The 27,108-nt window shown below is 41.3% G+C and overlaps 1 protein-coding gene, 1 long non-coding RNA gene and 1 pseudogene across 3 annotated transcripts in view; 1 reads left to right on the top strand and 2 right to left on the bottom strand.

Moving 5' to 3' along the window:
• Positions 1 to 1,891: 1,891 nt before the first annotated feature.
• LOC146662539 (uncharacterized) overlaps positions 1,892 to 27,108 on the top strand; it is a 29,801-nt gene continuing 4,584 nt past the window's right edge. Inside the window, exon 1 of the long non-coding RNA XR_014913396.1 lies at positions 1,892 to 2,015. This is a non-coding gene — a long non-coding RNA (uncharacterized LOC146662539). The remainder of the gene's footprint in view (positions 2,016 to 27,108) is intronic.
• Positions 6,353 to 9,578, bottom strand: LOC146662541 (uncharacterized; annotated as a pseudogene).
• Positions 9,268 to 26,469, bottom strand: LOC146662540 (uncharacterized). 2 transcript variants are annotated; one of them, XM_085419253.1, is made up of 4 exons: positions 26,365 to 26,469; positions 14,021 to 14,126; positions 12,512 to 13,108; positions 9,268 to 12,183 (listed from the first exon to the last, which is right to left on the bottom strand). In XM_085419253.1, the coding sequence occupies exons 2-4, from the start codon at positions 14,036 to 14,038 to the stop codon at positions 11,494 to 11,496; spliced, it is 1,305 nt and encodes a 434-aa protein (XP_085275379.1). In that variant the 5' UTR covers positions 14,039 to 14,126; positions 26,365 to 26,469; the 3' UTR covers positions 9,268 to 11,493. The 2 variants fall into 2 exon arrangements, with proteins under 2 accessions (XP_085275379.1, XP_085275378.1); XM_085419252.1 differs by having other exon boundaries at positions 9,268 to 12,186; positions 26,365 to 26,466.

Raw genomic sequence — 27,108 nt, 5'->3', positions numbered from 1 at the left:
GTGATTAGTGACGTCTGAAGCTTCATTTAGAACGTACTTTTTTACTGAACTTTATTGAAACACAATAAGTATACAACATACAAACAGATGAAGTTTAAGAAAGAACAGAACATGAACATACAGAACCGGGGGTAAAAAAAAAATAATTATATGAGTACGTGCAAAAATCAACATATATAAATATTGTTCCTTTTTGTTGGTTGAGTCTGATATTGATTGTATGTACTATTCCATATCCTTATAAAAAAGCAGAAATATGGTGTTTTATTAATAAACTTACATTTATGGATAGAACATTTAGCTAAACGTATTAAGAAATGTATAATAAAAAACATTTATCATTCTTCCTGGTGAACTTAAAGAAACAGAATAAAACATTTCCCCATCATTAAGAAAACTCCCTTAAAATATGGACAATAACAAAACTGCTAAATTCTTCCAGAATCTCTGTGTAGAGGAACAGTACCAAAAAAGATGTGCTACAGTTTCTGGATGATCCCCACAGAAAGTTCAATTAGTATTTATGTGTCTTTTAAATGTTACCATATAGTGACTGGCTGGGTAACATTTATGAAGAATTTTATATGAGATTTCCTTCACCTTGTTTACAATTAGATATTTATGGGATCATCCAGACGGTCTTCCAGGTGATATCTGGAACATGTTGGTTCCAGTAAGATATTATGTATATGGGAGAGACATGATATCTTCTTGGAATAAACTACGTATTCTCTTATTGCTGTTACCAAGTTCCTGTGAAAAGCAGATTTTTCCCACTGCTGACTCAGCTGGATCAGAGAGAGTGACTGAGGTAGATATTGAACTGTCAGTGTTTTTATATAACATTAAAGTACCTGAGGGTATGGCACCAAGCACCATTGAGAATTCCCAAACACTTACGGGAAATTATATAGTGTAAGGGATTCATTGTAAGTAAGTCGTACTCCCTCTTTATTAACCAGCTGAGCCACCAATAGGATCCCATTTTGGACCCAAGTTTCCAGGAAAAGTGATAATAAAAGAAATAAAATATCTCTGTTGTTCCAGATGAGTTATATGTGTGGTGAGAAGTTGTGTTTATAAATGAGGGTCCACGCTAAGAGGACCTGCTTATGGTTTTTCCATATAAAATTAAAGAGCATGCGGTCGATGTCTTTACTAATTTTCTTATCCAGATGTAAGGAGAGAGCAGCATATGCCAGTCGGGATATCCCTTCAGCTTTAGTAATTAAAACTCTACCTTTCAGAGATAAATCCCTTTGCAGCCACTGGTTGAACTTTTTTTTGTGTTTTTTTTGTCAAGAAAAACATGTTATTTTACTGTCACTGTGTTATCATTTACATGCACTGTCATTATTTCATCATTACTTCATTAGTCCGTATTACTTATCATCAGCTTATCATCAGTTTATCATGTATCATTTATCAGTTATTTCAGAGCACGCAGAATAAAACACATTCTAGAAAGCACCAGCTTGGCTGCAGGTCCAGGCAGGCCCAGGTCAGATAAGGATAGTCAACTCTCTTTGGCCTGAACCCACAATTTCACAAAACTACACACTCTACACACTATTGGTTAGGTTCCCAGGAAACATGAGTGGAAACATCTGGTATTAATTCTGGGAAAGTCTTGTTGTTCTGAACATAGAGGAGGTCTGGGAATTGTCCTGACGTCATTAAAGGCTATAAAGCTTTCTGTAAAGAGCAGAAAGGAGAAGACGAAAGATCAAGGCTTCCCCGCACACTGTACGTGTACTGTGTGTGTGTAATAAAACACTTTTTGAACACCTCCGAGGACTCTGTCTGCGCTCCCTGCGGAGGGAGATGGAGCCTGATGTTTTGCAGTGTCTATTTTCACCATTTATAGGTGTTTTAATAAAATATTTTGTGTTGACCCACTATGGACTTTCAGTCGTAGGTCTCTTCCTCAAAATTCGAACCGCGACACTTTGTATAATCGGAGTGAAGTTTGATGAGCATCTTGACTTTTGGTCTTGGGATATTAACAGTCCTGGGTATGTGACTTCTTTTTTAACAGAAATGTTACAGATAGCATTTGCAGTGCAGCCTTTAATTGCTAGTAATTCACATTTTTTAGATTTAGACATAAACCAGATGCCTCAGAGAAATCACTAATAACACTAAGGGCTGGACGGATTTGATTTGCATTCTTCAAGAAGAGTGTGGTGTCATCAGCTTGCTGGCTGATGATGAGCTCCTTATCAGCTATGGTGATTCCTTGTATAACAGGTCAAATCTCGGGGTGGAGCCGTTAGTCATTTTAATTGAGCTATTGCCATTTGTGTACAAGGTTTTGAAGCTTTACAGAAAAATGCTAAATTTTTCCAAAGAGTGGAACATAAATTGATGTTCAATTGTATCAAAAGCCTTTTAAAAATCCAGGAAGAGAATGAAGCTATTGTCAGATATCAAATCATAGTAATCAAGTAGATCTAAAACCAGTCTAATGTCATTAGAAATGTATCTATTTCTTATAAAGCCTGACTGTGTCTCATCGATAATTGTATCCAAGACCTCTTTAATTCTGTTAGTAAGTACTAAAATCATAATCTCATAGTCATTATTGAGCAGACAGACGGGTCTCCAACTATCAATAAGAAGTAAGTCTTTGTTTGGCTTTGGAATAAGTGTTATGAGACCCTGAGTAAGAGTAGGAGGGAGGGTGTTATTCTCTATACTTTCTATGAAAGAAAACCTGCAGTAAGAACGCAGCCAGGAGATTAGTAAATGATTTATAAAACTCTGCAGTTGAACCATCTGTGCCAGGAGATTTGTTGGCCTTAAGTGCAGAAATAGAATTACAAACTTCCTCCACAGTCAGAGGGCTGTCACAGAGACTTCTATCTTCCACAACAATAGTTTTTAGGTTTTTAATATTATTGAGAAACAGTGTTGAGACATCCTCATTATAGTTTGAGTTGTACAGTTTAGTATAGAATTTGGCACAGAAATGTGAAATTTCTCTAGGATTGTCAAAGACAGTGCCATTAATATTTAGTTGATTTTGGATCTGTATTTTTCAAGCCTGAAAAAGCAGAATTTTGTTCTCCCTCCTCCAGCCACCTCTTCCTGGATCTTACAAAAGCACCCTCAGCCTTGCATCGACAAACTGTTGCATATGATTTTAAAATTGTCAATTAATATTTGCATTTAAAATTATGAAATGTGATTCATTAAACATGTTTGTGGTGGTTACAGTAAAATATATAACTTTTTCTACTCGGATTTTATGTTTTTGTCTGATTTTAGATCAATTGTGTCAGTACATTATGTCAAAATGAGAACATGACTGTAAATTCAGACATGTGAGGTTGTGCTGAAAAGAATGATGCCAAACACGGCAAAGTAAATCGTTTGTAAAGGTGAAATATGGAGGTAAAATCAAAAGTAGTTAAAAATGGCCAATTATCCCCTGGAGCCCAGAGGGTTAAACGTTTTTTTAAAGTAACGCTATAGTTACTTTTCAAGTAATTCATTACTTTCAGAATCTTGTAACTCAGTTACTAACTAAGTGACTTATTTGAAGAAGTATCTAGTAACTATAATTAATTACTTTTTCAAAATAACTTGCCAACACTGTTTATAAGGAAGTGAGTCATTCGCAGGATGTGTGGAGTGTTCTGATGGTGAGAGATAGCAAACCACAGATCGTTCTATTGAGAGATATGGAGCCAGAGAGGCAGAGGAGAGGTTCTGTCGTGTGGGAGTATTTTCAGTAGATTTTGGTCAGTTTTGGTTGGGTTTGCCAGTTTTGTGTTCTTGTTATTTGTTTTTTTGTGTTTATTTTATCTAAAAATGTAAAAACCTTAAATTGTCAAAAATCTGCTTTTCATAATATAAATATCATGATATAACTTTAGAAAGACTTCCATTTGACTCTTTACATTTAATGTAATAAAAAAATATTTTTAAAGTAATCTCAAATGTTATTCTACAAATGTGCAGCAATTTAATGTGTTTATTCTTTTTAGCTTATAGTCTGTGGAACCCAGGACGACCAGATACCTGCATCTCTACCAGTTTCTGTGCACTCCAGCCTTCTTTTTACAGCACAGTGTTAACTTTATGACCTTTCACAGCACCTCTGGAATCTGGATGGCCGACACCTGACAATCAGGATGAACCGTGTGTTTGGCTGATGTTTGTTTTTCTTTAAGAGTGTTTGTAAAGCACAGCACAGACAGACATGCAAATCGATCAAACTTTTCTACAAAACGTTATACCAGTCCGGGTCAGGAAGGGCGATATAGCACGGACCCGTCAGATGACTACGCCGGATGGAAACATAACCGGAAGCGTCCCAGGGACTTTCCCTTTGACCTTCATCCTGGAACCGACCTTTGACACTTGGATGTTGGCTTAATTTTTACCCAAAGAGAAGTTTGACCCTAACAAAAAAACACGATACTGTGATACTTTGATGTTTTTTTCAAATAATTTGGAGCGAGATTTATGTGACTGTTCATCTAAAATCCAGCAGAGAGTGAAAATACAAGAGCTGCTGCAATCCTCTGCATTAATGATCTCTGTTTCTCTCTTTCTGTGTGTGCATGTGTGTGTGTGCATGTGTGTGTGTGCATGTGTGTGTGTGCGTGCGTGTGTGTGTGTGTGCGTGTGTGCTCACAGAGGGGAGGTCACAACAGGAGTTCCCTGAGTTGACACGTATGAAGCATAAAGTCAGTTTGGAGCAGTTGGTAAACACAGAAGTACATCCAATCTTGACTAAATTTCTTGTTTATCTACTTCATGCACATTGCACGCACAAGAATCCAAATCTCTGTATCACAATGATTTCATTAAAGCCTTATTATTTTATGGGGGCAATATCACATATTACCGTAGATCATTAATAGGGAACAAAAAAGAAGGATCACATCGGCAATGTTGCTGGGAGACAGAAGTCTTGACACGTACTTATAACTAAAACCACAAAAAACTCAGTTACAGCTGGTAAGATTTGTGGTATAAACCAGACTATCACAGTCTGCATCTTTACAGGGTTGTTTTCTGCTTTTGTTCACTCCTAGTGTGATTAAAAAACAACAAACACAGAGCCCACTAACTATTAGCCGCTTTCCCCCTAAACAGTCAGTTGACTGAGAGAAATGCAATCCATTATTGTGAACGCTGAAGGAGATGTGCTCCAAGGTCAAACTTATATTTCCTTAACTTACATCCTATGTTCTGTTTAATTCCGGCATCCCTTCATGGCTTGATGGAAAAAATTGGTTAAACCATTGCTCAACTTATGTCTGAATGATGGCAGATAATTCTGATGAAACTGACCCCGTAAGAACTTTGCAGCTGAGTCGAGGGCTCGTGGAAATAAGGTCAGGAAGTGTCCGGCGTGACTGCGCGTGCGGGCGTCTGACAGACACACTAGTGCAACTCAGAGTGTGAGCAGCAACTCCTGTATACTAAACATAAGAAAAGTAATTTGTAGTGCTTCTCTTTTTTTAAACCGAGATTCCAGGGATCATGCTTATATGGTTTTCTTTTATTCAAAAACAGGTTAGTTTAGCGATCGTGTAACTGTGTCCTTGACCTTTTTACCGGCTTGAGAAGTTGGTTCCCTGGTGCCGATATCTGGGATGGTTCAAACGCCGAGTCTCCAAATGCAAACAAAAGGTTATTTTACACGTTATTTCTTAAATGTGTATAAATGGGATGATGACGATAAAAGTAATAAACAATAAATGTAAATCTGTTTTTTTAACTTTGCAGACTCATTTACCCACTCCAGTGACAGCGATAAAAAAAAAAGATCATGACTTTAAAGAGATTATGAACAAAATGCATTACATTTTGTTTTTTGCTACATTAACAACTTTTCCAACTCTGATTCTCTGCAGGACCAACACGGACACCAGTTTAGACTGAAATCCAGCTCCGACGGCACACGCAACATGTTCAAGCTTGCACGGAGGCATCTTTCTTTCAGCTTAACGAGTGAACCGTCAGCTCGTTCAAACACACATTAAAGTCCGTTTGGCTCGACACCACCGAACAGAGACAGCAATATAACATAGCTAACATTAACAGTGCAGTGAATCCTGCTTGTGCCGTGATATTCAGGACTGCAAACCGAGCAGCATCACTGACTTTCAGCTTGTTGTGTTTGTGGATATATGACTGACTTTAATTATCCATAAAATCATCACATTCTGTGTAAGATTAAGGTCGACTATTGAACAGCGAATATTTTAAAGGCTTTAAAACCAAGTTAGTACAAACATCACTAATGTCACATAACTTTGCCGACATGTGGCCAACAGTAATGCTTTAATGTTCTTCATTATTAAACATTTGCACATAAATAAGTGACATAGTATTCAGTAAGGCGAGTTTATTTGTATAGCACAATTCAACAACAAGGTCATTCAAAGTGCTTTACAGAGACATTAAAAAACAAAAATAAAAAGCATGATTTAAAATTGATTAAAAAGAATTTAAGCTTAAAAGTGTGGATTTGGTGCTTTATTCTATAAAGACACATCTCCTGGATGCACTGGTACGCATCTTCAGTGATGTATCCTAGGGTCATCAGGTGTTTCGGGTCTCTCTCTTTTGGCCACAGCTTGTATGATGTTGGAGACATCCTCATCAAACTTCTGCCACTCGCTCTGGCTGCTGGCTGGGGGCCACTTAATCCGCTGTTGTGGAACTACACTGCTTGGATTGGAAGAGTCCTGTGCATGGAGGGACTGGGCTCTGTGGGGTGCCTCCTGGCCGGGCTCCTCCTGCGTCTCACCAGGTTCAGGACCTGTGCGTTGCACCTCACTCTCCCGCTCCAAACATTTCATTCTAGCCTGATGGACATTTAGGCCACGCTGGTTCTTGCACAGCTTGCCGCAGATACATGTCTTACTCGTAGTCCTTTCCATTGCATTAGTCGTTAACCTTAAGTCCGTCCGATTGGAGACCTCATCCTCCCCCCCTCTCGGGGTCTCCTGGGGGTATCTTTCTTTAGGGCTTTCCATAGCTTTTTGGGTGCTTTCTCGCGAAAACTGCAGACCGGGATGCTAGCCCACCCTGCCCCTGGAGCCGTCTTTCCGAGCTGTCATCTGTCTCTCCAGTCATCACCAAACTTTCTTGGTTGTCACCTAGACTCTTCCTAGGCGTCACTGGCTCAGCCAGAGTTTAACTATAAAGACACATCTCCTGGATGCACTGGTACGCATCTTCAGTGATGTATCCTAGGGTCATCAGGTGTTTCGGGTCTCACAACATCATACACCCTCGCCCAGGCGACCCAGCCGGGGGTGATCAGGCCCCGACTTGCGTACCAGTAGCTACCCACGGATCAGCCCTCTTAATCCACAGCCACCTTGTGGCTTTCTCTGCCACTTCACTCACAGCCTGGATGGCCCTCTTCTTGGCTGCCCCAGCCACGCCCAGCCGGCCTAGGACTTTGCAGAGTGATCGTCCTGCAAAGCCCCTACAACCCACTTCTATGGGCTCATAGAAAGTCTTCCAGCCCCTTCCCCTGCACTAGTTCCCTGTACTTTCCTCGTTTCCTTTCATTAGCCTCCTCAATCCGCTCTTCCCAGGGCACTGTGAGTTCCAGCATGATCAGCTGTTTTGAGGCCTCAGAAATAATTATCAAGTCTGGCCGGAGTGATGTTTTTGCAATGTTCTGAGGGAACTTTAGTTGTTTACCCAGGTCAGCCTGTAGCTGCCAATCAGAGGCTGTGTTGAGAAGGCCAGTTGTCAAATGTGGGCGCACCTGGGGTTTCTCTCCAGCCTTAATAAAAGAGATTGCCTTCCTCGGAGCATGATGATGCTTGCTGGTGCTGATTGCTGAGGCAATCTTTTCAGCAACTACTCTGAGCACCTGGTCGTGCCGCCAACGATACCGACCATCGGCCAGGGCCCTTGGGCAGCTGCTAAGGAGGTGTTCTAGGGTCCCTCTTCCAGAGCACAGGGGACAGGCAGGTGTCTCGCGCTTTCCCCACAGATGGAGGTTTGCTGGGCTTGGCAGAGTGTCGTATACTGCCTGCACTAGGAATCGGATCCGGTGGAAGTCTGCCTGCATGATGTTTGCCCAGGTGACCTTGCGCTGCAAGGTGCCCTCCCACCTTGTCCATGCTCCCTGCCGCTCAAGGCCTACAGCTCTGCTTACTCGCTCCTCCTCCACACCTGCTCGGACCTCTTCCTGGAGTAGCTGGTGTCTCTCCTTTCCCTGTGCCCTGCTGACCTGGGCCTTTGGGACGTACCCCAAGCCTGCTCCCCCTGTTGCTAAGACCCCCATTAGTGTTTTCTGCCTTAGGCGTGACTCCGCCACCTCAACTGCCTTCTCAGCCTTCCACTTTCTTCCTGTCCTTACCTCAATGCCTGCTGATGCCACCTTGCAGTCTTTAGAATCTCTGTACTGTAGGGCTTCTCGTGTGCGAGCCACCTTGAACTCTTCTGTGAGACCACTGAAGGGTAACTGCACGCTGTTGCTTGTCCCATACAAGGCAGCGCTGGTGAGACTGCGGGGAAGTCCCAGCCACTTACGAAGAAAGCCACTGATCTTTCTTTCAAGGGATTCCACAGTAGTTATTGGAACTGTATAGACAAGCAAGGGCCACAGGATTCGGGGCAGGATGGAATGCTGGTAGATCCAGGCTTTAAATCTTCCAGGCAAGCCGGACTTATCCACCTTAATAAGCCACGCTCCCAGCTCCTCATTTGCCTTCTGAATAGCAGTAGAGTCTTTCAGGCTGGAGTCAAAGAGTTTCCCCAAGCTCTTAACTGGTTGTTCCGTTATGGATGGAATAATGGTTCCTGAAATTGAGAACCGGAACTTGCCCGTCACCTTGCCCTTCTTCAGTACCATCGATCTTGACTTGGAAGGTTTAAAACTCATCCTTGCCCATGAGATGAGTCTCTCAAGACCTTGCAAGATCCACCTACACCCGGGAACTGATGATGTTGTAATGGTGAGGTCATCCATATAGGCTCTGATAGGGGGCTGACGAACACCTGACCTTGTTAACGGCCCTCTGCACTCCACCTCCGCAGCCTTTACCACCATGTTCATTGCCAGGGCAAAGAGCGTAACTGAGATGGTACAGCCTGTTATTATACCTTTTTGGAGTCGGTGCCAGTCTGAAGTAACTGCCCTAGAAGTGACCCTAAGCCTGAAATTGGCGTAATAGTCCAGGATTAGGTCCTTGATCTTGCTGGGGACATGGTGGAGGTGCAAAGCATGCTCAACCAGTTTGTGTGGGATCGACCCATACGCATTAGTTAGGTCCAGCCACAATACAGCTAGGTCGCCTCTCTTCTCATGTGCTTCTCTTATAAGGTGTGTAACTACACCTTATAAGAGGTGTAGTTCAAATGCAATTCAAATGCAATTCAAAATGTAATTCAAATGCAGCTGAGAACAGGTGAGTCTTCAACCTGGATTTAAATAAACTGAGTGTTTCAGCTGATCTGAGGTTTCTGGGAGTTTGTTCCAGATATATGGAGCATAAAATCTGAATGCAGCTTCTCCGTGTCTGGTTCTGACTCTGGGAACTGATAAAAAAAAACGGATTCAGGTGACCTGAGGGATCTGGAAGGTTCATACTGGGTCAGGAGGTCACTGATGTATCTTGGTCCTAAACCATTCAGAGCTTTATAGACCAGCATCAGAACTTCAAAGTCTATCCTCTGACGGACAGGCAGCCAGAGTAAAGACCTCAGAGCTGGACTGGTGTGGTCCACTTTTTTGGTCTTAGTGAGGACTCGAGCAGCAGAGTTCTGAATGAGCTGCAGTTGTCCGACTGATTTTTTAGGTAGACCTGTAAAGATGCTGTTACAGTAATCAAGCCTACTAAAGATGAATGCATGGACTAGTTTTTCCAGGTCCTGTTGAGACATCATAACAGTACTTACTTTTAAACGTTTACTCTTTGGCCGCTCCGCTTCCACCGTTTTTTTCGGCAAAATTATCCACATCCACCGCCGCGCTATGCAATCTGGGATATGTTGGGCCACGAAGTCTACACCGACACATCTTTAAAATTCAGGGAAATGAAGGACACATTTGAGGGCCGCATTTCGAGCAGCCTTTGGGATACAGCCCAGGAGTGACATGTTTAGCCACATGTTCTCCTTAAGTTGCTGGTTGGCTGAGTGGTGTCCAAGAAACGATGTGGGCTTCATAGATAATTGGCAAATCTTCTGGAGGAAACCTGGTCTTGTTAGGAGAGACGGCATCCATCCCACTTTGGATGGAGCAGCTCTCATTTCTAGAAATATGGACACATTTATTAAACCCCCTAAAATATGACTATCCAGAGCTGGGACCAGGAAGCAGAGTTGCAGTCTTACACGCCTCTCTGCAGCTTCTCTCCTCCTGAAACGACAGCCTCAACACAGCATTTAATCTGTTATTAGACTATTAAATATTTCACTTTAATTTTGCAACTACCCAGTCACTTCTGTCTTTAAACAAAATAATATTTTCCAGTTACAGAAATTATGAAATCCAAACTAAAGTGTTACTGTTGCTATATGCATGTAATATAAATAATCGATGATGGTGCTGACATGAAGGAAGAGAAAGTTACAGGTTGCATCCTTTGAGTTTGTCTCCGTGCCTTTGGGCGATTTTTATGACAGATGTTTCTGTTCAATTCTTAAATCAACTTTTCAAAACACAAACACTATTTTAAAGCTTTTAAAGAGTAAAATATTAATGATAATTATAATAACAGTAATAAAAACAAAAGCTCTCAGATCCATCAAACCAAGCAGCAGAGAGAACAACAAGTGAAGATAAAACTTTAACCTTGTAGACTTCATTATGTTCCAGCTGCTCTACAGACGCTGTGACCTCGAACTTAAGCAGGTCGTAAAGTATGTGCAGCTCAATAACTTCATAATTACACAGGGTGTAATTATGAAGTTATGAATTATGAAGAGCAAAGATATCTTCTAAATCAGCGTAGCACATGTGCAGCTGCTGGGATTCACTTAAGCATTCGGCTCGTCGCTGTTGCAGGTTTTTCTCTCGCTGTTCTGGCTCACAGCGCTGCAAGCACAAAAATAAATATCCCCAAAGGTGTGAAAGGGAGCTAATTAGTAAGAGTATTGTTACTCTCCCCAGGAGTAGTCCAGCAGTAGAAATCAGTCCAATAACAAGGTGTGTAACATCTAGCAGGGTGACAGAAAAACCCAGGGTAACTTCCAAGGACCTCAACGTCTCTCTCACATTGCGTTTTTTAAACATGTTTCCATTTGTCACTTCAGTCTTTACTCTGAAATACAGGAAGAGAAATCATGGCTGAAACAACTTCTCATGAAACCAGGGGTGTGGTCCAACAGTCAGTTTTGGTGAGGAAGGTTCCTAACTGAGAGAAGTGACCCAGAAGTATCTGTGTAGCAGCCACAATGAATCAAGATCATGAGCTTTATTAACTGATCAAAGTCTATTCTTTCATCTTCTGTATTATTCAGTTTGCATTGGTAATGCAGAAGTTCAGCCCAGCAACCAGTTCAGTTCAACACAAGTTTAAATGATTCTATCTGAACTCTGTGGAGCCTGATCTCAAGCTTTTTGAGTCTGACACTGAAACCAGAGGATCTTTCTGTCTCTTCAGATTCACTGTGATCCAGTGATGGGAGTGATTTCAGCCCTGAGTGATCACGCTGATGTTTGCACAGAGCAGACAATGAGGTGAATGTTTTGGCACATTGGTAACAGTGAAACAGTTTATTAGTAACGTGGGATCGTTTGTGTTTGGAGTATGAACTGAGATTCCTGAAGCTCTTGTCACACTGGTCACAGCTGTAGTTTCCTTCCATGTGTGTACGTTCATGATTGTTACGATTACCTGAATCTGAGAAGCTTTTGTCACAGTGTCTGCACTTGTATGGTTTCTCTCCTGTGTGGACTCGTTTGTGTCTTTTAAGCTTATTTGTAGTGGTGAAGGATGACCCACACTGATCACAGAGGTGCTTTTTAACCCCACTGTGAATCAGTTCATGTTGTTTTAACTCACTTGGTGTGGTGAAGCTTCTCCCACATTCTTTGCAGTATTTCAGTTTGTCTCCAGTGTGTCTACGTTGATGTATTTTTAGGGTCTTTTGCTGACTGAAAGTTTTTCCACAAAGGTCACAACGAAAGTCTTTCCCACCACCACAGTGATGACAGGGTTGAGAACTGGATCCATCTGTGTCACTCTGCTTCTAAACAAAGACACAAAGACAGTGTAAGTCAGTCCTTCAACATTTTTATCCTGAACGTCGCCTGAAATAAAGAGCATCTCTGCAGACGTCCAATTACATTTTACTGTTTCAGTTAACACACTCAGTTTACTGGGCTGCAATAACTACAATACTACCACCATAATACTACAGTAATACTAAAATCACAACTGACATGAAAATCTGAATAATCACTCAGAGCTGCTTTTCCATGCAGTAGAATTGCTAACATGCTAACACAGTTTAATGAGCAGAGTTGTTCCAAACAGTCAGGCTAAAATGACAAGATAACAATATAAATACATACCTCACAGTAACTGCACTTGGAGAGTCTCTTTCTGGTGTGGATCTGTTGGTGTCGTCTCAGGTAATGTGGAGATTTAAAAGTCTTCTCACACAGGTCACATTTATAAGGTCTCTCCTCAGTGTGGATAAACATGTGTTGTTGTAACTGTGCATCTGTTGTAAAGTATTTGCCACACTGTTCACAGCAGTACACATCATGTCTGGTGTGAATGCGTAGGTGTCTATTTCGGTACCCTCTCTGGATGAAAGTTTTTCCACAGATGTCACAGCTGTATGCCTTAATTCCAGAGTGGCTAACTAGATGACTCTGTAAGCTGCCACTTTGAGTAAAAGCTCTGCCACACTGATCACAGCTGTACGCTTTAACTCCACTGTGGATGAGTTGGTGTTGTTTTAGAGCAACCTTCCAGGAAAAAGACTTTCCACACAAGTCACAGCTGAACGGTCTCTCTCCAGTGTGGATGACCTGATGCTGTTTTAGATGGCACTTGGAAATAAAACCCTTCCCACACTCGTCACAGGTGTGTGTTTTCTCTCCCTTTCTTCTGTGAGGTTTGTCGGCCTCCTGAGAGCGCTGACTTCTGGCTCCATGTTGGTCCTGCAGTGACAGAGATACAAACAGAGGCAGTGAGTGAAATGCAGTCGTGGAACAAACTCAACCTTCAAACTCCCTCCATTAACACTAGTTTTAAACCTGAAGGTGGAGTGTGGCACCAAACACCTTAAAGGTCTCTTATCCCCACCTGCTGGTAGTTCTGACACATTACATCCAACCTGCCACACACACACACACACACACACACACACACACACACACACACACACACACACACACACACACACACTTTTTCTAGATTTATACATAACCATTCAGTGATAATAAATCCTATGTTTGTCTTATTAGCTGCTGACAAAATGAACAATACTGGTTTTTTTTACATTAAGAAAAAGGCACCAAACATCAAACCTATTTAAGCCTAAACAGTAACAACATGAAAGTAGAGCAGGGCGATATGACCAAAAATATTTATCACGATATACATTTGAAAATTTGTGATAACAATATAACTGACGATGTAATTGACGCGAGACAAAATACTTTACAACTCCACAACTTTATTAGTGCAAAACACCCATCAATATATTTTCACTTAAACAAGCAGCTGTTTTTTTATGTGCATTAAAGTTATATAAAAATTTAACAGTGCAAATGCAAATTGCTTGCTGAGAGTTTAACCAAAAGGATTTTCCAGAGGAAATTGGCCGACATTTGCTCCAAGGCATTTGTATTTGCACTGTTAAATTTTTATATAACTTTAATGCACATAAAAAACAGCTGCTTGTTTAAGTGAAAATACATTGATGGTGTTTTTTTGCACTGATAAAGTCGTGGAGTTGTAAAGTATTTTGTCTAGTGTCAATTTTATCGTCAGCTATATTGTTATCGCAAATTTTCAAATGTATATCGTGATAAACATTTTTGGTCATATCGCCCTGCTCTGTCTGTCACCTTCTGTGTTGAGCTCATTGTTTCCTCTGTAGTGGCTGAGCTGAGTCCAAGTAGCTGAAAATGTTCCTCTGCTGCTCCGTCAGACTCTTCTCCTCCTGCTGATCAGCTGGGACACAAAACAGATCTTTGTTAGGCTCCACACTGCACTGAAGAGTCAAAGTGTCTCATATGTTCATCTGACAAAAAAACAAATTTTTGCTTCCCGAGGTGGGCAAACAGACACAAAAGGTTTGAGCACCGATACCAAATTTAGCAGTATGGCAGACCAGTAGCAGGAGAGACTGAGGCCTGTTATTGGAATCAAATGCCCAGTGAGCCGACACAACGATTTGCACAAGACAAAGACAGCTGTGTTTTATCCTGGAATACATTTATTTTACATTTTCTTGAAATGTTTTTCATTGTAGCACTTTTACCTCACACTAGGAGTGCAACGATACACAAAATTCACAGTTCAGTCGGTTCGATACTTTGGTGTCACGGTTCAATATTTTTTTAGAGACAAAAATTTTCATGCCTTTTTAATTTGTCATTTATTAAAATTATAAATATATATTTTAACTCAAAAGTACAGTTTTTAAATTTAATGTTGCTGAAACAACAAAAAATAAATAAATAAATCTGATTGAGGAATCACTCATCTTTGGAAAAGAGAGTTTATTACAGAGAAATGGCTCTTTCCAAAATAAAAGCTATACTATACTCTTCTTCTGGCTATATTCTCAGCAGCATATTAAACATATCAGGTCCCTATAAGGAGAATCATGTGCTAACAGCTGTCTAAATCACTCTGTAAAGTTTGTGGCATGTGTGCTTGTTGTTTTTGTCTGCTTCCACTTGTCTTTGCACTAGGATGATGTCGGCATAAATGTGCAGTCATATTCGTTGTGTTCCCACTAGTGCTGTCAGCGTTAATCTCGTTAAAATGACGTTAACGCCACAAATCTCCCTTAACGAGTTACTGCGGATCGCCCCGTGCGTGGGGCTGGACGGCGTCAACACATTAACAAGCTAACTGCGCTAACACACTAGTTCCCACCAATTGAGCATTGCGTGGCACAGCCGACATACTGTTTTACTTTTGTCCATGACGCGCTTACCTTCAGGGTCATACGTCACATGAAAACCAAAAGAGTTCCAAACGCCAGATCTGAATGAGGGTGGGGGAGCTTCAATTTCGGGTAGCATTGAGGCAGTTGCCATGTTGCAACGAGCTTAGCTTCTGTCTTGCTAGCTTGCGCTACGCTCAGTGGATCTGCACTCGACAGTGCAGCCTAGGCGTAGTAGTCGAACGCAGATGCACTGAGCGCTCAACACTAGGGATGGGTATCGTTTAGGTTTTATCCGATACCGGTGCCAAACCGGTACTTTTGAAACCGTGCCGGTGCTTAAACGGTGCTCAAACCGGTGCTTAAAGAATGGAGAACACAAAATTGGTCCAAAAACCTCTCATGTTCAGCTGTTTTTTGTAAAAAGATAACAATTTTAGCCTTTTCTACAGCTATGAGGCATATATGGTATCACTCTTGGCTGGAAGCAGTGCTTAAACAATGAAGGAAAAAAAACAAAAAAACAAAAAAAAAAACAAACACAAACTTTGTCCAAAAACCTCTCATGTTTAACTGTTTTCCACTTTTTCTTTGGTCATTTTAGCCTTTTTGGCCAGGGTGAAGGGAGTATCTGCCATCAAACAAGAAGACAGCCGCATGTAGCTATGATGATGTTTGCTAGTTCACCTTACATGCATTAATGTAATAACGTGGTTAGCCTACTCAACGTGAATTACACACGAACAACATTAAGCTACTCATGCTGAGAAGAACGGCTGCTGCTGCTGCCATCATCTCGAAATATATATATTCTTCCGTGTAAGATGGTGCCGGTGTGCATGGCTCGCCGTCCACGGTTGTCGGATCCACTTTTGCTCTGCGTGTTTCTATTGTTTTCGTCACTTTTATTGAACAACGCTGACTCTCTATTGACCTACGATCGTGAAGCTCTGTTAAATATTCGATTTGCCACAGAGAATTTGGGAAGGACTAACGCTGATGGACAGGACTTTTTTCTACCTCTGCTACTATCTGGAGTACCGCATCACCTGGATTACACCCCTACCACATCTCATAAGAGGAAGCGCTTTAAACGTCGGGGAAAACGTAGCGGGCTACTCGTGAAACTGAAATCATATTTGGCTCTTTCATCTGGCAGTAACAGATTAGTTTCCGAATGCACTCTGACTGAATTCAGACCTTTGCACTGGCGTTTTGTCTCCTGTCGCTTCCTGGAACCTATTGGCACCTGGCTGGTACCTGTTGTCGGCTTGGCTGAAGAGATTCAGCATTCCCGCCTTCTCTTACCTCATCTTCGCTGCGGTGGAGCGAATTCGCGGAATCTTCGGCAACTGAAACAGGTTCCCTGGATGGCTGTCACCGGTCTGACGGACCCTACCAGGTTTGCCCTTGTAATGAAGTTGATTTACCGTTGTTTTTTTGTCATTGATATTTGATCTATTTGTAGTCGACCAGGTGACAACAACAACGTCGAGAAAACATCTATTTATAGTTGACCATCATTCGGCGCTGGCCACCATCAAAAAGCCATCGATCTGTAGTTGAGCGTTAAATTGCATTGCAACTGAGCGCGTATAAAGTACCGGAGAAAGTAGATTTATTGTTCTTTTGTTATCAATGACTTTTGGTCTAGTGCACCAGCTTTAAAAAATCGTGTCGACATGCAATTTATGTATAGTTGACCGGGAAATTAAAGCAGCGATCACTTGGACTATTCTGCAGCACCCCTATCACATTGGTACATCCCTCCAGGTAACCATTGTCTTGTACAGTAGAGGAGGACATTAGATTTACTCTCAGCGGAATTGACCGGAGAAGGCATCAGTTCATGCACTGCACTGGCCTGCACCACGATTAGTATAAGGTAAGAATGAATGAATTTTTTTTCTATTCGTTATTTCCACGGTTGCATTTGAATAACAGCAAAAAAAAGAAAGAAAAAAAAGGAAAAAAAAACTCGTTAATGTACAGTTTCGGACAAAATGTGGGAGCCTGAAACTGTGTCTACTTTCATCTTACAATCTGGCAACAAATAAATTGCACTGCAAACAAAGTCTATCAACAAAGAAAACATTTTCGTTTCATACTTTGCTGTTATAATCCCTTACAAAGCTAGCTTTAACGCGTCGAGGATTCCTTTGTTCTTGCCATCGCCTCGGCGCTTGACCCAGACTTTCGCTCTGTAGTTGCTTTTTAGCATAGTACTACAAAAAAATTAAATCTGTGATATATAATTGATAAACGTAAAGGTAACTGTATAAATGTGTTCAATGACTTTGTTACTTTTAATGATTGGAGAGCACCCGCTTCAATTCGCACTCAATTCAAACTTTACGTTGCACGCTCACCTAACTTGTGTTTGCACCTTTTGTCCACACGTAAACTGCGTTTTCGTTAACTGAAAACTGAGATTTTTAAAGAAGTGTTAAGGTTCAAATATTGATGAAGGAGAGTACAAACAACCATGGTCCAGAAGATCTTGGTCAAAACAATTGATTTTAATGAATACACGCGTGGGAAGACCAGTGCCTGTTCGCAGACAGGAACTGTTCTCCGACTTAATCAAAGCATACACAGATTTTTATAGCATCAGGGTTTGAATTAATGACGCCCCTTCATACGTCACAGACAGAATATATACATACGTCAAATCAAAAGCACAATGACTTTTAACACGGTTTAAAAGAACGTTGTCTTCTATCTCGTCTGGAACACGAGCCCCACATCCTGCCAGACGCTGTTCCTCTTTCTTGCAGAGACAACAAGAAACTGTTCCTCTTTCCAGAGACAAACATGACCAACTTCTCACCTATAAATGAGTCTAACTAATGTGTGTGCGTATATGTGTATGTCACCTCTTGCCTACTAACGCTCACTAACTGTATGTGTGTCTCGCCCTTAAATGCTCTCTCATCTCACCCGTTGCACTTCTGACCTTTCACCAGAACAGAGGCTCATCCTTATGTGTAACTAGACTTGTAGTCAAGACCGCCTAATCCGAGACCAAGACAAGACCAAGACCAGGGGGGGTATCGAGACCAAGACAAGACCAAGACCAGAGGGTATCGAGACCAAGACAAGACCAAGAACAAGTTGAGACGAGACCAAGACCGAGTCAAGACGAGACCGAGACCAAGACCGAGACCGAGACAAAAAAAGTCTTTAAACTGCAGCCAGATGCTATTCTATGCAGGACACCTTAAACTAGTTTTTTTAATTAAGCAGCAAGGCAGAACAAAGTCGGGCCTGTATCAAGACACAGGGACTAAACCCCAATTCAACCAGACCCAGAACTGATCCGGAATTAAAACAGGACTACAACAGTTCAAAATCAGGGCCCTATTTCAGGAAGCCGGTTTAGAAAACTCAGAGTGAAAAACGATACTCAGGGTTGAGTAACCCCGAACTGTCCAACTCGGAATATTCGGTTTCAGAAAGGCTGATAACAAGTAGTTCAATCAACGCGGAGTTGCTTTAACCTCGAGTTAAGCGCGCGCACGAGGATACATAAAGCCCTGATTAGTGGAGCACAGATTAAGCGAGTCACCATGGAGACGGAGGGAAAGAAGGCGCGGTCAACGTACCTTACAGCGCTTGAGGCCGAAATTCTGATGGCAGCATATGCCGATAACATGCAAATTCCGCGGAAAAAAAGTAACACAGCTTCAGCTGCAAAAGAAAGGGAGCATGCATGGCAAAACATAGCCGACAGAGTCAATGCGTGAGTGTTAATTTAAACATTGATCTAGGGATTTCCACCCATTTAACACGTTATTTTATTATATTTTATTTTATTTTTTATCTCATACATTTTATTTTGTGATGTGATGTGAGCGCAGGTGCAACCCAACAGGCCCCAAACGTTCCTGGCAGCAAGTAAAAATGAAATATAAAAATATAGTCCAAACAGGTAAGGTGTAATTGTATTATGAGCCATAGTGCTTGGTCTGTTTGTCCGATGTAAATCAATTGCAGTTAGAGGCTACATTAATTTTCTTTCTGTAAGCACTTATTGAAATTATCTGAGCACATTACAAGTACATATTTGATTACTCTGTATGCTCAAATGTGACCCGTTATAGCCAACAGAAAAAAAGCGGAGGCCCGAAAAACAGGTGGGGGTCCTCCACCACCACCACTCACAGAGGCTGAGCAGTTGGCTTCCACATTTGTGATAATGGGAACACCACAAACAAGTACAGGAGACGTTTCAGTGCAACTGTAACATTCCTGACTGCGCGACAGACGGTAGCCTTGGAAACGTGCTCAGCGTCACCAATATTATACAGAAAGCTCCCGTTTGCAAAAAACCGAAGTGCAATACAAATAATATGTACAGAACTGAGAGAATGTCCGCGATGTGTCACATGAGCAATATTAGGCCTGAGGATGTTATTCAAATGAATTATAGATTGTGCTGACAAACGGTGACGTTCACACAGAAAATCATCAGGAAATGATAAAATGTCCAAACGCGCTCTAATCACTCTCTCCCAGCGGAGAGCTCTGCGGAGAATTTGGGCTTCAACATCTACTGGCTCTTCAAGGAAGGAGCACGCCATGTCTGACACTTCCTACAGTCAGGTTTCCGACAAAGAGGCGGAGAACGTCAGGGTTAGTTGAAGTAAACCTGCTAGGGGGCAGGTTAGCTTCACGGAGTGTGTCGTCATAGTAACTCACTCAGGATTAATCTAAACTCGCTTTGTGAAACCGAAAACCCAGAGTTTTCGTTAACTCAGGGTATACTTACTCAGAGTTTGCACTAAACCGGCTTCCTGAAATAGGGCCCTGGGGCCCGTTCTTCGTACGTCGCTTACTACATCCAAGATCAAATGACACATCCAAGATCAAATCATCGCGCTAACCGTGAGCTCGCTAATCCGGTTCCCCGAACACACCTGCTGTTGACGATTAGTACAGCTGGACGCAGTAATGTGACATCACTGGGTGTCATAAAAGGGGCTACGCATCGATAGTAGAAACATTGATCGGCAACCCTCTGATTGGTCGGCGAAAATGTCGAAGGAGCGCGCTCGGCTCGGTATTTTTCGGCAGCAGAGCAAGAACTCCTGAGTGAGGGATTTCAGGAGTTTCAGAGTTTAATCAGAACGCAAGGGAACACTGCAAAGGCTGCAAAAGCAAGGAGAGAGGGCTGGCAGAAAGTTGCTGACAAATTAAACTCGTAAGTAATTTAATAATAATAATAATAATAATAATATATTGGATTTATATAGCGCTTTTCAAGGCACCCAAAGCGCTTTACAATGCCACTATTCATTCACTCTCACATTCACACACTGGTGGAGGCAGCTACGGTTGTAGCCACAGCTGCCCTGGGGCAGACTGACAGAAGCGAGGCTGCCATATTGCGCCATCGGCCCCTCTGGCCAACACCAGTAGGCGGTAGGGTAGATTTATTATATTACACTATATTATCCAATATTATATTACATTATATTATATTGTTATATTATATCCTCTTTCACATTAGAGCCACAACAGGACCCACTAGAACATGGGAACAAGTAAAAGTGAAATATAAGAATATTCTACAGAATGGTAATATTTATCACTTATATTGCTTTTCGTCTCTTGGAAAGAGAGCCTGAAATAATCTGTTTGTTTGTTTATAACAGCAACCAAGAAAAGGGCAGAGCAAAAAAAGACAGGTGGTGGTCCTGCACCCCCTCGTCAACAAGTTGGTTAAGTAAATAATATCCTCACGGGAAAATCGATATCTCTCAATGAGCACACTGTTGCGCTGAGCTAAAGGATCCTGTCTGTCCCGCAATATACGCTGAATTCTGAGGACTCTCCTTATCAATCTTGCACCTTCCGCAATGGGTTGCTCGCGTAAACGGACAGGACATGGCTGCGACAGGCTTCCCAAATCCACCTTGGCTTTTATAGCCGTGGTCTCTCATCTTGATTACACGAAGTAATTTACAATTACTACTCTGAAATATGAATTACATCTGTAATAATCACATACATGTAATAGAATGTTAATAGTACATTTCCCTTTTTTAGGAAATGACCTGTATGTATCTGTGTGACATCAATAAAAGGATCAAGTGCTGCATTATCTTCAGTTACATTGATGTTATTTATTTATCGCTGTTGCTTTCGTATAAATGAAGCGGACATACCTGCGTGGCCGCGATCTAATCCTGTTTACATAAAGTAAACCTGCTCCCGAGCAGGTTTACGCTTACGGCTCTGTTGCTATGACAGCAAGTCCCGGATGAGCTTCGGGGAACCGACTGATCCAGGATCACGCGAAATCGTCAACAATCTAATCCGGCTAACCTACTTAGCGAGGTACGAAGAACGGGCCCCAGGACTACTGAGGACTTAACCAAGACAGAACCAGAATCAGAACTAGATGATAGTAGCACTAAAAATCATCATAGACCTGCACTACACTTATTTTTTAATTCTACCAAAGTACAATATTTAGATTGAGAAAAGTTTATATAATTATTTAGCCTTGTTGTGCAAACAAGCCTGCATAACTTAATAAATATAGAATTTGAAAAGTAACAAATGGTATCTAAAAAGAAACACTAGGTACTAGATACATGTTCTGATGAGTTTTGGCAAACAACCATTTGACTAACATGTGTGTCTCACCTGCTCTTGTTCCATCTCTGTTCTGTTGTCATTCTCTCTCTCCCTCTCTGCTCCTCTCTCTCCCTCTCTGTTCCTCTCTCCCTCTTTGTGCTGACAAGCCAAACACCAACATCATCAAATATACAGTTGAAACCACATATTTATGTACTCTTCAGATAAAAACACAAACACTTTTTTAATTGTAACATCAAATCAGACTAAATGTTTACTTTTTTAGATTGATAAATATAAAAAACATATTTGTTAACTTTAAGAGTAAAGAGAGAAACTATCTGTATTTCTTAATTGCAAATGGCACCAAATTGTATTCAAACTTGAGCCACACTTATGGAGCTCCACAATTCTTTTCCTGGTGTTTTGGTTGACATCTCTTGATTTTCCCATGTCACAGAAACAGGCTGTGTTTTGCCTTATATGCATCCACAGCTGTGCCACCAATTTACTCACATGGACTCTACTAACCTATCAGAAGCTTCTTCAGCTCAGAATCGAATCGTCTGGAGTTTTCTTATTAATTAACAATAAACTTAGTGTATATGTACTCCTAAATTTCATGAAAGTGATTAAAATAGACAGCTCCCTCTTTTTATTCTGACATTTAACTAATTCAAAAGATATTTCAACATTTATTTATCTAAAACAAAAGTTTACTCTAAATTGATGTTTAACAGTAAAAAAAGTTTTTATGTTTTCTCCATAAAGTGTATGTAAATATCTGGTTTCAACTGTGAATATACTGCTGTGTATTGAAATTCCTCTTGTTTTGCATAGATATACTGAACAACATCCAAAGCACAATATATAAAATAACATCTACCTGAGTTTTTTCTTTGAAAGAAGCTCCTTATGTCCATTGTTGTGTTCATCAGTACACAATTGAAACCGATTTAGAGAGTTTGTTTAGCCGTGGAGGGTAACAACTGAAAATATGAAATGTAAGCTAAGACTCTCTAAAAAAATCAGCATTGCTGTTCGGCTTTTTATTTATCCATTTGTTGATTCACTCGAAGAGCAAGTAACGCAACCAAGTGATCAGTTTGATATCAATCTTTTGTGATACACCGTCATATTTACATTATTAGTTCAGTACGAATGATTTGCTTTGGTACCTGGTCAAACTTAAGCTCTCCTCTGTCTGCAGCAAACTCGCAGGCAGCAGCTTCTCCCCCCTCGCTCACATGGGTGCTGTGCTCAGTCGCCTAGTGCCTGAGCTCGGATCATACCAAAATTAGGGGGAATTTACGACGGTGCGCTCTGTGCTTCGTGTGTTGTTTTTGTTTTATACAGTTGTCAGTCAGGCATCTAACTAAAAAAATTACACTCCAAAAGACCCCATGCTTCTGAAAAAATGACACGGGCTTAAGCCCAGTAAGCCACCCCCCCCACTCCGCTGATGGTTGACTCCAAATCTTCCGAACACTATGTCGATTTGAGAACGCAAGACCGAAACAGCGAGACCAAGACCAAGACAAAAGTCCGTCGAGACCAAGACGAGACCAAGACCACGTAAAAGTGGTCTCGAGACATCCAACTCTATGTGTAACAACCTAACTGAAACTATATGTACTATATTGAATAAATGTTCTAATCAAGAACCTCTACTAAAAGCTTAATAAAAGAATATAAAAGTATACCAGACAATTTGAATAACCTAGTAATTCAAATAGCCTCGTCTAACCAGCTCCTCAGAATAACTTGTTTCATTTCTGCAAAGCCTGCAACTTCCTGTCAGCCTGCAACTTAGTCTTTCTGAAAGACACACACACTGTTTAAACATCTGAATGCAATATCAATACTGTAAATTATATTATTAATGCAATGGTAATGATGATGATTATTTAACAATAGCAGTAAAATAATTTCCCTGATCTCCACAGAAGCCTGCTAGGGTGGATATTTTCGAAAACTCCGTTTTAGCATTTACGTGTGGACGAGGAAAACGGAGAAAACGCAGCGTCAAAGGTGTGCGCCTATTTTGACGTCACACTGTGCGCCACGTTTTTGTCTTGGTGCCATGAATTCCTACAATGGCAGACTTAGACAAAATACTGTTAATTTTACTATCTTCAGTGTTTAAATGCTTACATATGCACACGCAGTTACTGTCCCTTCACACATAGGACTCGGTTCAGCTTCTATGAGCCGTCTTTGTATCTAGTTTTCCCTCCTTATTGACATTGTGCCCTATTTTTCCTCTTTTTTTCAGATCTGATTTGGTAACTACCATCCACTTAACAAAAATTAACTTTTTCTAAACAGCCCTCACCACTCCGCAGTCTTCCCCCCAGCCCACTGACAGCGAGCATCATAATGCCCCGCCCAGCTTCCGGCACCTTTCGCCACTCTGGCAGGACACACAAAATGACACAGCTTTGCGATCTCCCCAGCATGCAGAGTCTGATGTCGAGGACTTCCCTATAGATGGTATGCTTTTCAAATTGTTTTAAAGCTGAATCACAATGTCATTGTGCTCTTATCTTCAAAGCACAAATTTATACTCCTGAATGTCATCTTGTTGTGATTTTTTTCTGTAGAGTCCAGAGACTCTGTGAGGCCACTATTACAAGGCAAGTTTGAAAATCTTGGAATTTCAGATTTTACATGGTATAAATGGTAAATGGCCTGTATTTGTACAGCGCTTTAACTAGTCCCTAAGGACCCCAAAGCGCTTTACACATTCAGTCATCCACCCATTCACACACAATTCACACACTGGTGATGGCAGCTACATATACAAATATCAAATATATGTGACAGGCAAAAACTAGCAAACACTTTTAGCAGTTAGAACAACTTATACTTGAATGCAGAATGTTACACCATCATTTATGGATATATTAGTTTTTCGCCTCTCACTGCTTAAGCCATTAATCTTTCTAGAATTGTTCTTTGAAACAGATGCGACCTCACAAAAGATGTTAACTATGCTGTCAGACCGGACCAGAGCAGTTAATGAACTCCGTGAGGAGGTCAGAGCCATCCGCCATCCCTGCTGCAATGAATCGGTAGATGCTGGGGTACTGCCTCTGGATTTGCCCTTGCACAACATTGAGGAGCTAAACAATGCAGAGGCAGCTCTTAGATCACAAGAGGCAAATAAGGCAATGGTAAGTATATAAAGGTTATGTACACTTTGTAACTATAAAGTGTAATAGCTGTCAGATGTGATTTAAATACATAACGACGGCATGTTGATTATACACACAAGCACTTGCATACACATTTAAGACACGAGACACGCTAATTACATCTCTTAAAATGTGTCTATAGGTGAGACGCTTTGCCTTGATTGGAGGGACCACACTGGAGGTGCGAGTCCGCTGTGTAATGGCTTATGCCATTACAAACGAGCCTCGGTACTCAACTGGGCAGGGAAAAAAACCAAGGACCAGACAAAGCAAAAAAGGGCATTTAAAGATACCAAACATGCATCTGCACAGCGCTGTAAGTTTTACCGTTTATTGTAGTTTTATGAGCCTAAAGTGAACAATAAAGGGATCAATTGATCTGCTGGGTGTGTTTCACATTTCCTGTCCAGTTTTTGCTATATTACTTTGTCTTTCTTAATAACAAGACTTTCATGTCCGGTTAATCTGGAGATGGAGTCTTTGGTCTTCAGCTTGTTTAGTCCTCAGGTTGTAGTTTGTACAGCCCGAGGACCCCATGTTTATTTTGTTTTAAAGGATACACGACACACCATGCTAAGACTTATCACTTTTTCCGCTCATAGCTCTTTGGGAATCAAATGCGGCAGTTTGCAGATTTACGCCTGGTAACTTTCATGTTTATCAGCCTAGGAGTTTACATACTTTCTCCCCGCTGAAGACAGTTAACAAGAGCTTATTCATGTGCTCTAATTCACTTTTTTTGTTTGTGTGTGTATTTTTGTCCTAGATGGCCTGACGCAGCAGTTAGGGGCAAACTCTATGTCCGAGTTTGTCTTTGCACAAGCAGTCCAAAAATGGCTCCGATATGCCCCAGATCGTATGGGTGGCGCAGGACGCACATCATCCATCCGCATCCTGGAGTAAAAATTACAAACTTATGTGAAACTACTGAAAAAAAGAAAAAAGCCGGTCCTGCTATGGGCTGAACCATTTGTTACTGATGGAGGGGGGGGACACACTATGCAATATATTCAGTTTTAACATTTATATTCACAGCTGACTGTAACTACGCTCAAACTGTTAATGCTATCTTATTTTAATAAACAACACTTTCATATGCAAAACTGGGGTGGCACTTGGGGTGGCAAGGGATCATTTTAGGGTGGCACTTGCCACCCTTCTAGATCCGCTCCCACAATGCATTGCGGCGTGACGTCAGCTTCAAAGCCCTATACCGATGCTTGAGAGCGCGCGTGTGATGCAAGTATGTGTAGAGTGTTGAGCGCGTGATCAGTGGTGAGAAAAACAACTCACGAAACTTGACCTTTCTATACTCGTGGCTCACTTGCACTTCTAATCTATTCGTTTGCACACTTACACACACCCAGCAGCTGTGGTTTCCTGTTTTGCTACACTCTGGAGAGCCCCGCCTTTAACGGTCTCCTCTCACAGAGAGCAACAGAAAACTTCATTCAGAAAACTAAGAAAAACTCGAGATTGACTGAACTCAGTTCAAAGTTACCTTGACACTTACCTTTAGATGTGAGAGGTAGCGATGGTCCGCTTGAAGCTGACGCTCCGGTGCGTGTGTGAAAAAGATCAACACGCTGCTTCAGAAGCACCGTGTCAAGGCTTGATTCGTTTGGCCAGAGTCACGTGATTAGTGACGTCTGAAGCGTCATTTAGAACGTACTTTTTTACTGAACTTTATTGAAACACAATAAGTATACAACATACAAATAGATGAAGTTTAAGAAAGAACAGAACATGAACATACAAAACCGGGGGTAAAAAAAATAATTATATGAGTACGTGAGTCTCTTTTAAATGTTACCATATAGTGACTGGCTGGGTAACATTTATGAAGAATTTTATATGAGATTTCCTTCACCTTGTTTACAATTAGATATTTATGGGATCATCCAGACGGTCTTCCAGGTGATATCTGGAACATGTTGGTTCCAGTAAGATATTATATATATGGGAGAGACACGATATATTCTTGGAATAAACTACGTATTCTCTTATTGCTGTTACCAAGTTCCTGTGAAAAGCAGATTTTTCCCACTGCTGACTCAGCTGGATCAGGGAGAGTGACAGAGGTAGATATTGAACTGTCAGTGTTTTTATATAACATTAAAGTACCTGAGGGTATGGCACCAAGCACCATTGAGAATTCCCAAACACTGATGGGAAAATTATATAGTGTAAGGAATTCATTGTAAGTAAGTCGTACTCCCTCTTTATTAACCAGCTGAGCCACCAATAGGATCCCATT

Source organism: Rhamphochromis longiceps, linkage group LG9, assembly GCF_057381845.1.
Source record: "Rhamphochromis longiceps isolate RC_006_pf linkage group LG9, R_longiceps_female_GT1.1, whole genome shotgun sequence".
Taxonomy (NCBI): Eukaryota; Metazoa; Chordata; class Actinopteri; order Cichliformes; family Cichlidae; genus Rhamphochromis; species Rhamphochromis longiceps.
The sequence above is the reverse complement of the archived record's forward strand: the minus strand, read 5'-3'. Positions and strand labels throughout refer to the sequence as shown.